At 41.6% G+C, this 10,553-nt stretch overlaps 1 protein-coding gene across 1 annotated transcript in view; it reads left to right on the top strand.

Annotated features, from left to right (window-relative positions):
* itih3a.2 (inter-alpha-trypsin inhibitor heavy chain 3a, tandem duplicate 2) overlaps positions 1 to 7,107 on the top strand; it is a 28,761-nt gene extending 21,654 nt beyond the window's left edge. The window contains exons 14-21 of the mRNA XM_067387488.1: positions 64 to 90; positions 3,521 to 3,574; positions 4,326 to 4,364; positions 4,484 to 4,597; positions 4,729 to 4,930; positions 5,110 to 5,282; positions 6,641 to 6,752; positions 6,848 to 7,107. Coding sequence (XP_067243589.1) covers positions 64 to 90; positions 3,521 to 3,574; positions 4,326 to 4,364; positions 4,484 to 4,597; positions 4,729 to 4,930; positions 5,110 to 5,282; positions 6,641 to 6,752; positions 6,848 to 6,986 — 860 coding nt within the window. The 3' untranslated portion in view covers positions 6,987 to 7,107. The remainder of the gene's footprint in view (positions 1 to 63; positions 91 to 3,520; positions 3,575 to 4,325; positions 4,365 to 4,483; positions 4,598 to 4,728; positions 4,931 to 5,109; positions 5,283 to 6,640; positions 6,753 to 6,847) is intronic.
* Positions 7,108 to 10,553: the final 3,446 nt, after the last annotated feature.

A 10,553-nucleotide genomic window follows, 5' to 3' on the forward strand; every position in this document is an offset into this window, starting at 1 on the left:
GAAGCAACAATTTACTGCAGAAGTGCTTGTTACACATTAACACTGTATTCTTTTGATTCACAGAGCAGCGAGAGGACACAACAGAACTTGGTAAGAGAAATTTGACTGGTACTGTCAGGGTTTTGCAGGAGTGAGGACCCAGGCGCAGAATGAGCAATAAAGGGATTTATTAACAACACTAAAGACAGCGCACAACAGGGAGAAATAGGTGTGAACCAGTCAAACAGCAGGGCAGGGCAGACAACACAACGACAGGCAGGGTTGATGACCACTGACACAGTCCAAGTTGGTGAAGACAGAACCAGAGGCTTGACGAGAGAGTGGACTGCTGTTAAGGTCCTTGCTGCCAGGCAGAAGAGTCAGGCCAGGAAACTCAGGATATGAATGACAGGATCTATAAGCACAATACACACGGTGAACACACAACAAACCAGCAAAGACATGAGGGAAGGAAGCACAATATAAAGGGACCAAAGCACACAAGGTTCAGGTGAGCACAATTAGTGAAACGAGGACTAGACAGGACTAAACAAGGGGGCGTGGTGAAAGCAAACTAGGAGGTAGGACAAGAGGAGCACATGGCAAACACAAACAAAGACAAAGCCATGTGCTGACAAATAACAAACATAGATACATGAAACAAAGACAACACAGACAAGGCTGCCAGGGCAGAACCCTGACAGTACCCCCCCCTCCAATGGACGCCTCCAGGCGTCCACACTGGGTGAAGGGGTCCATGGAGGTACCAACTGGGGAGGCGGGAGGGGAACAAAACTCGAAGTTCTGGGGCATCCAGAAAACACAGGGGGCGGAACTGGAAGGGAGGGAAAGAGTCCAGGGGAATAGTTCGGGGCCGACCAGGGAGAAGCTGACTTGGGAAACGCATAATGACCAGGCAATGCTGAGGGTGGGATGGGAGGGGTGGGAACAGACTTGGTGGTGTTCCTGGGAAGATGGGCTTGCTCCAGGAGCCATGACTGCATTGGCAGGAAGGATGAGTCGTTGGGAAACAGACACAGATACAGACTTAGTCCCTGAAGTCCTGGAGGATGTTTCGAACACTGGACTTAAATCTGCAGAAATGCCCTCCAGGGCCTCAAGGACACACATTGGACTGGACTCGGGAGCGCCCTCCTGGGCTGCACTGGCGTGCTCAGGGACTGACTCGGGAGCGCCCTCCTGGGCTGCACTGGCGTGCTCAGGGATGGCTTCCATGGCCATGACAGGCTGAATGGGAGCCTCTGAAATGGCCTCCGTGGCCAAACTGATGAGAGCAGGCTGCTCTGGAATGGCCTCCGTGGGTATAACATGACTAACAAGAACAACATCAATGGGCATGACATGATTGGCAGGAATTCTCTCACTGGGCAAGTCATGACTGGTGAAAAGCTCAGAGGTGGCCTCCGTGGCCATTGCGGGCAGATCAAGACACCCTGAAATGGCCTCCGTGACCTGGTCCAGAGCAGCTTCTTGGGAATTAACATGACTGGCAGGGTCGGTTTCTGTGGGCACTACAGCACTGGTTAGCTGTTCTGAGGGGTCCTCCATGGCCATATCAGGCAGGGTGAGATGCTCTGGAATGGCCTCTGTGGCCAGGTCAAGAACAATTTCTGTGGAGGTAGCCGTGCCAACTTGAATACACACCTTGGACAAGACAGGACTGGTGAGTGATTCAGGCAGTGCAGTCTCAGGTTCTCTCAACAAAGGCATAGCTGGTGAAGTAAGTGGCTTAGGGTTTGGTTCCAGACTAAATATTTCTGGAACCACTGGATACAGGACCAACTGAGTCAGGTCCTCCTGGACCATAGGATAAAGAACCTCTTGACTCAGACTCTCCTGGACCTCTGGACCGGGGGCCTTTTGACTTGGGCCCTCCTGGACCAATGGGTTTAAGCTCTCCTGACTATGGTCCTCCAGGACCACTGGACTAGGGACCTTCAGAATCAGGTCCTCTGGTACCACTGAACTCTGGGAAACCCAACCAGGGCCCTCCTGGGCCAATGGATTAGAGACCTCTGTACTCTGGCCCTCCTGGACCAGTGGGCTTAGGACCACAGGAAGAGCATTTGACTGCACAACATGCACCCGCCTTTTCTTACGCTTCCGGGGGCACAAAAGTGCATGACTGGCCACTTCAGGGGTGACTGCCACCTTCTTGATCAACTCTGGGGTGACTTGAGTGGACTGGACAGACTCTGGGGTGACTTGAGTGGACTGGACAGACTCTGGGGTGACTTCAGTGGACTGGACAAACTCTGGGGTGACTTGAGTGGACTGGACAAACTCTGGGGTGACTTGAGTGGACTGGACAGACTCTGGGGTGACTTGAGTGGACTGGACGGAGACAGAGACTGATGCAGCAGCTTTTGCTGCCCTCTTCCTTCTCAGTCTACGCTTTAACGTGGGAGTCAGAGGAGGATCTTGAACTTGACTCGAAGGATGGATGGCAGTATGGTCACTGCTGCAGGCGGACTCTGGTGGTGTGAGTATCTGCCAGTCCTTGCGGTGGTGGAGATACTTGGAAAAATTCCAGAAGTCCAGAATCTTTAATTGATCCATCTCCCAACGTGGTAGGGGGTCATCCAAAGAAAGGTTAAAGGCCTCCTTAAGGGCCCCATCATTGTATTCCAGGCCCTTAGCCATGGTCCAAAAGAACTGTGCAAAGGACACCACATCCCGGCCCTGCTGGCGAAGCGATGCCAACCCCTGTTGGAGTGCCAGTCTCTCTTGGACAGTCGCGGGGGGAACTACACGGATGCTCATTGCTGGGTCCGGTCTTGGCTGGTTTGTTCTGTCAGGGTTTTGCAGGAGTGAGGACCCAGGCGCAGAATGAGCAATAAAGGGATTTATTAACAACACTAAAGACAGCGCACAACAGGGAGAAATAGGTGTGAACCAGTCAAACAGCAGGGCAGGGCAGACGACACAACGACAGGCAGGGTTGATGACCACTGACACAGTCCAAGTTGGTGAAGACAGAACCAGAGGCTTGACGAGAGGGTGGACTGCTGTTAAGGTCCTTGCTGCCAGGCAGAGGAGTCAGGCCAGGAAACTCAGGATATGAATGACAGGATCTATAAGCACAATACACACGGTGAACACACAACAAACCAGCAAAGACATGAGGGAAGGAAGCACAATATAAAGGGACCAAAGCACACAAGGTTCAGGTGAGCACAATTAGTGAAACGAGGACTAGACAGGACTAAACAAGGGGGCGTGGTGAAAGCAAACTAGGAGGCAGGACAAGAGGAGCACATGGCAAACACAAACAAAGACAAAGCCATGTGCTGACAAATAACACAAACATAGAGACATGAAACAAAGACAACACAGACAAGGCTGCCAGGGCAGAACCCTGACAGGTACATGATGGTTTATATTACCCACCATTCTGAACATTAATGGGTGCCTTATCTTGTATTACTATACAATGGATTCTGCAAAAACTATTGAATAAACACTCTCTCTCTCTCTCTGTCTCCATCTCCATCTCCATCGCACAACTGTACCCTTGAAGCTGTGGGTGCTTCTTACTCTCAAAGTTCAAAGCTTTTAAAACCTTCATATTTAGGTGAGAAGTGGTATCATTTTTGTGGTGTGAATTTGAATACATTTTAAACAATTTTAATAAAAAAAATTATCTTTCTTACCTGTTGCTTATGTTTGAAGGTGAGTACTTAATGACAGAAATGTCATTTTTGGATGAACTAACCCTTTAATATAGTTTCCTTTTCCACGTAAAAATATTAGCAAAATGAGATTGTCTCACAAAGCCATATGTGGTTTTAGATGTTCTAAACTTTTGACCAGTAGTATAGTTTACAGGTAGGTACTTTTAAAATTGATGCCATAATCATTTGTTTACATCCAAATGAAACCTCCACAAACCTCACTAACTTGAACAAATACAAAAAATAGTTCTTCCAATGAACCATTCGTTGTACTAGCGGTAAACCTACCTTTCGTCCTGTACACCTCCAACTCCTGGAAATTGTCCAGTGGTTTTACCATTCAAAGGAAGAAGCAATACAGTGTTGTACAACACTAATACAGTGTTTCATACAGTGTTATTACAACACTGATGGCCCAGTATACAGGGTCATCAGTGTTATAATACTTAGTGCTGTAATACCAATAATTAACTCATAATACTAACATTCAAGCGTAGAGAACTCATTATGAGCCATTCTGAACATTAATAGGTGTCTTATCTTGTCTTACTATACAATGGATTCTGCAAAAACTATTGAATGAATGCTTTCTACCTCTCTCTCTCTCTCTCGCTCTGTCTTCATCTCCATCGCACAACTATACCCTTCAAGCTAAAAGCAAAGGTCAAGGTTTAAAAGCTTCATATTTAGGTGAGAAGTGATATCATTTTTGTGGTGTGAATTTGAATACATTTTAAACCATTTTAATAGAGAAAAATATCATTATTACCTGTTGCTTATGTTTGTCTCTTGTTCTTTGGGTTTGGCAGTTGATGGAGATCCACACTTCATCATTGAGCTGCCTGATCAGAATGATGCTCTGTGCTTCAACATTGATGACAAACCTGGAACCATCTTCAACTTGGTTAGCGACCCACTTACAGGTGATTAATTCTGTCAAAAAACAGAAACATCTGTTTTGATGTGGGTAATTGTAACTAGATTTATTCTCCATTTTCTCTTTCTACTCGTATCGGTGTACAAAAAAAAAAAAATTAATAAAAAAAATATTCAGGCATTGTAGTGAATGGCCAGATCATTGGAGATAAGAAGGTCATCCCTGGGAGCAAGTTGCACACTTATTTTGGGCACTTTGGAATTGTTCATGAGAGGTTTGGCATCAGATTGATGGTGAACACAAAGGAGATTTCACTGACTGAAGAGGGAAAACAGGCAAAATTGTCCTGGACTAACAACAGGACTATAAATGGACTGAAGTAAGTGACAATTATTTACATGAATCTGTGCTATAGCATTATAGTTCCCCAAACAAATTAAAACTAAAATTAAAAGAATAAAAAAATAACAACATATTGTTTTGGAACTAATTATTTGTGCACAAACTATTCTTCTATGAGATTTTTGAGCTCAATCCTCCATCTTTTGCTTTCTTCAGCGTGGATCTGCAGGTGATCCAAGATTGCAGTTTAACAGTGACTTTGAGGAACTCAGTCAAGTTTCTTATTATCCTGCACAAAATATGGCAGAAGCACCCGTATCATCAAGACTACCTCGGGTTCTACACCTTGGACAGTCACCATCTTTCACACAATGTCCACGGCCTGCTTGGTAAAATAAGATGCTCCTAAATATCAGCAGAAAAACATATAGCTTACTTTCACATAAGAGAACATACATGGTTCTTTGCTAATATAGGCAAATTGTTTAGTGATGAAACTTTGATGACTTTTAAAATTACACTATGAATCTTTGGTCATCCCGAGCACATTCAAGTTTGTTCTTCATTAGTTTTACTAGTAAACAATTAGAATTTTTCAACTCTGTCTGTCCAAATAAATTTACAAAGTTCAATTCATAAGTTCATAAATTCATAAGTTGTGTACCAAATAACATAGTACTATACACTATGCACTTACATGAAGCACTACACTCTCGTTTAGTGTATGAAATTTCTCAGGTTATTTTGTCATCCAGCATGCCCCTCCCCTTTGGCTATAAATTGAATGCTGCAACTGTTGAACTGTAAAAATGGATATACATGTTGAGATTTGCTACAGTTTATATTGAACACTTATTAAATTATCAAAATTTTTAAATATGGACATTGAGCATTAGATGACATTAGAGCTGCACGATTAATCTTAAAAAGATCACGATCTCGATTCAAACACCGACACAATCTTACTGTATTAATAACAACAATTCACTCGTGTCTATTAAACCTTTGACAAAATCATACTGGATCATTCAAATCTGTGTTTGTGCTGCTGCGCTGAGCCAGACAGAGCAGTTTTGAACCACACAGTAGTTATTTCTGTATTACAAATAATCAAATTATCACAGAAGTACTGATAAAAGTTTAAAGTGTCTACGATAGCGATCAAAATAGAGCAAACCACCTTTTGAAACTAATTTGTGGTTACAAATAACGGTTGTTTCAATTACATTTTATGCCACTAGGTGGCGAAAAGTGACTTAAAAAAATGTATTTGTCATTGACTCATTCATTCAAAAGATTTGTTTAAAAAAAACACTGATTCATTCAGTAATGAAACATTTATTAACGAGTCACTGAATTCATTCAAAACCATTTTTTTTTAATGATTCATTCAAATCAAAAAAAATTTTTCCAGCAATTAATATTTTGTCAGAACATCTAGTAAATTACATGTTAATTTGTTTTGTTGTAGATTATATTCAAAATCGTCGGAGAACCATGATCTGTATTTGAAACCAAAAATAGTGATTCTCATTTTATCCAGAATCGTGTAGCTCTAGATGACAAAGATAATCTAAATGTAAAATAGGGAAAATGCACATGATGGACAAAGTCTGAATCAGTGTTTAAGAACAGTTTCTGAAATACTTCTACTTCTTCCAATGTCACTACACTTCCACTCCACCCAGCTTATCTATTCTTATCCTGAAGTTAACAAAAGGTTTTTTCTCTTTTTTTTCCACTGTAGGTCAGTTCTACCAGGGTGTTAACTTTGAGGTTAGTGACTTGTTTCCAGGAAAAGACCTTGATAAACAAGATGCCATCATGTTTGTGAAAGGAAACAAGCTCACGGTTACCAGGTGAGTGAAAATGAACGTAAATATGAATTGTTGAATTAACACCTGAAGACACAGAAATTTCATGCAGATTTTCATTGAATCTCATATGACTCCAGGGGCTGGAAGAGAGATTTCAGAAAGGATGTGAAGAACGGAGACAATGTTCCCTGCTGGTTCATTCACAATAATGGCACCGGACTCCTCGATGGAGTTCACACAGATTACATTGTCTCTGGTCTCTTCAATACAATCTAGACAACATCTGTCTCTAAACAGACCTTTGCACTACACACAAAGTACATGTTAGCTTTCATGTAGTCTTAAGTACATAATGTGATGGTTTTTATTTGGATATGATGCCATATTTGACAAAGCTGTACTACAACGCTGTTTGTGATAGTGATTTTTAAATATATACTATATTGGCATTCAATGGCTATGAAATAAACCGTCCTTCTAAACATGCCATGTGTTTCCATCTTTTGGCTCAAAATTGGGGATTGAACAAAGACCAACATGATATCGCTCAATAACTCATTGAGGGGAAAAAATTGCTTGAAAAAGAATATTAGTATACAACCCGAATTCTGGAAAAGTTGGGACGTTTTTTAACCCTTGTGCATTGTTCAAATTCATTACCCTTTCGTTATGTCCGTGGCTGAAAACATCCACTAAATTAAACTGCTGTCAAAATGTATCAGATAAATATTTTTTTTTAATTTTTTTGCATAAATCTGTTAATCAACCTCTGTCCTGATCAAAACTACTAAATGTTTAAAAAAAATTCAAGATTTTTACTTTTTTATTTTATTATAGTTTATAAATGATGTCACTGATTTGGAAAAAAAAAAACCCACACAAAATGACTTATTTTCAATATAAAAAGTGATTGTGGACTGGATTTTTTTACCTTTTATCAGAGTCTTGGACATGTCAAAGATTAGTAACAACATTGGTTTTGATGCATTGTTAGTTTTTGTGCAGCATCAGATTTAAATTTTAATTTTTTTCTCCCTCATTTATTGTTCGTGGCTGTTTTTGCCCCACTGATTTCCATTATAACGACATTTTTTGATTGCAAAGCCATGACACCATAAAATCATGCATTCTTGATTGATGGTGGTTTTCCCTGTTGGGAAGAGGTAAAATTTCTCATTTTTACAGTTGATCACCAGGTGGCGCCATTAACCCTTTAGATAGGCCTGTGCAAAAAAAGCTTAGTTACTGGCTTTTATATGGAATTATATGGAGTATAACAGCATATTATAGTGTGTGTGTGTGTGTGTGTGAGAGAGAGACAGAGAGGAAGACCTTTGCGCACTTACCTTGAAAATATGACCTCACCTCAGCTCTCAGAACTACATGGAGTAAACAAAAACAAAGTAGGTGTATTTATGCACCTGCTGCCTTTTGATGGGGAGAAGTTCAGACTAAACAAAAACAAGGTAAGTGGATTTAAACACTTGCATGACATCCTGCTGCGTGACTCCAGGGCCAACGCATTAAGGCAGGAACACACCAAGCCGACACCGACGAACTAGTGGCGACGAAAGCAGACTGCGAGGTTGGCTCACATTGGCAAGGTCTGGGTCCAAAGTTGCCCTCACACACCATACCGACGCTCGACAGCTGACGGCCAAGTAGCACGTCCATTTAGCGCCTGCATAAGATGAAATGCCTTTCCATACCAGCAGGTGGCAGTAGCTAAACAGCCAATCAGAATGACCAGATGACCCCACGGATGACGAGCTCCGATGCCGATTCAACATGTCAAATCGGCCGAAAAAAAGCTGACAGGGACCAACTTCAGCCAACAGTGAGGACCACACTGAGAAAACTTAGTCGGCTGAGGAACAAAATTTGCCCAACGGCTGACCGTCGGCTTGGTGTGGTCCTGCCTTTATGCCATTGCAAGGGTCCAGAACGTGGATTCTGTGTTCAATCTGTTTTGTTTTGTTTTTTTACAGAGGAGATGATTGACCTCCATGGGCGCCTGACAATGAGAAACTGGAGTTGTTCCACTTTGGCTCATAATATATTATGTTCATAAATTTGATGCAGAGTAGAATTTTTACAGAAAAAAAATGGAAAAGTGTATCACTGAAGGATTTTTTATGGTTTTAAACTGGCTTTACCATCAAGAAAAGACAAAGCATTTCACACATTATCACCATCAAAAGGCAACAGGTGTATAAATACACTTACTTTGTTTTTGTTTACTCCATGTAGTTCTGAGAGCTGAGGTGCATATTTTGAGTCATATTTTCAAGGTAAGTGCGCAAAGGTCTTACTCTCTCTCTCACACACACACACACACACACACACACACACACACACACACACACACACACACACACACACACACACACACACACTATAATATGCTGTTATACTCCATATAATTCCATATAAAAGCCAGTAACTAAGCATTTTTTTTGCACAGGCCTATATAAAGGGTTAATGGCGCCACCTGATGATCAACTGTAAAAATTTGAAATTTTACCTCTTCCCAACAGGGAAAACCACCATCAATCAAGAATGCATGATTTTATGGTGTCATGGCTTTGCAATCAAAAAATGTCGTTATAATGGATGTCAATGGGGCAAAAACAATAAATGAGGGAGAAAAAAATTAAATCTGATGCTGCACAAAAACTAACAATGCATCAAAACCAATGTTGTTACTAATCTTTGACATGTCCAAGACTGTGATAAAAGGTAAAAAAAATCCAGTCCACAATCACTTTTTATACTAAAAATAAGTCATTTTTTGTGTTTTTTTCACCCAAATCAGTGACATCATTTATAAACTTGGCAATTAAAAAGTAAAAATCTTGGATTTTTTTTAAACATTTAGTAGTTTTGATCAGGACTGAGGTTGATTAACAGATTTAGTTAATTAAGTTAATTGATATCAGGTCTGTCTGATTGTGGAATACTTCCAGAAAGCACTGTCTGTAAACACAATCCGCCGTGCCATCTGCAAATGCCAACTAAAGCTCTATCATGCAAAAAGGAAGCCATATGTGAATATGGTCCAGAAGCGCCATCGTGTCCTGTGGGCAAAGTCTCATTTAAAATGGACTGTTTCAAAGTGGAAAAGTGTTCTATGGTCAGACAAGTCCAAATTTGACATTCTTGTTGGAAATCACGCATGCAGTGTCCTGTGGGCTAAAGAGGAGGGAGACCTTCCAGCGTTTCATCAGTGTTCAGTTCAAAAGCCAGCATCTCTGATGGTATCGGGATTAGGGCTGGGGGATATATCGCATGTGATTGTCACGCGCATTTTCTCAGTAAAGCCAGTTCCCTGATTACCGCTAAATCGCCATCACCTGCTTTCAAATGGAGCGCCATTTAATAGACAGAGCCGTAGTTCACTGACAAGTCATGCAATATCGCGTTCATATCGCAGATGAATCGCCTTCGATAATGAACGCGATATTGCGTGGCTTGTCAGTGAATTGCGGCTCTGTCTATTAAATGCTGCTCCATCTGAAAGCAGGTGATGGCGATTTAGCGTAATCAGGGAACCGGCTTTACTGACAAAATGCGGGTGACAATCACATGCGATATATCCCCCAGCCCTAATCGGGATGCATAAGTGCATATGGTATGGGCAGCTTGTATGTTTTGGAAGGCACTATGAATGCTGAAAGATATATAAAGGTTTTAGAGCATCATTAAATGAAAAATACATCAAAGACGACCACAAACTCTTCAGCAGCTGGAAACCTATATCAGGCAAGAATGGGACCAGACCTGTAGCAGGCATCAAATTTTAAACGAGCTCATTTTGTGCATAAAATTGTAAAATTTCTCAGT

This window comes from Chanodichthys erythropterus, chromosome 6, assembly GCF_024489055.1.
Source record: "Chanodichthys erythropterus isolate Z2021 chromosome 6, ASM2448905v1, whole genome shotgun sequence".
Taxonomy (NCBI): Eukaryota; Metazoa; Chordata; class Actinopteri; order Cypriniformes; family Xenocyprididae; genus Chanodichthys; species Chanodichthys erythropterus.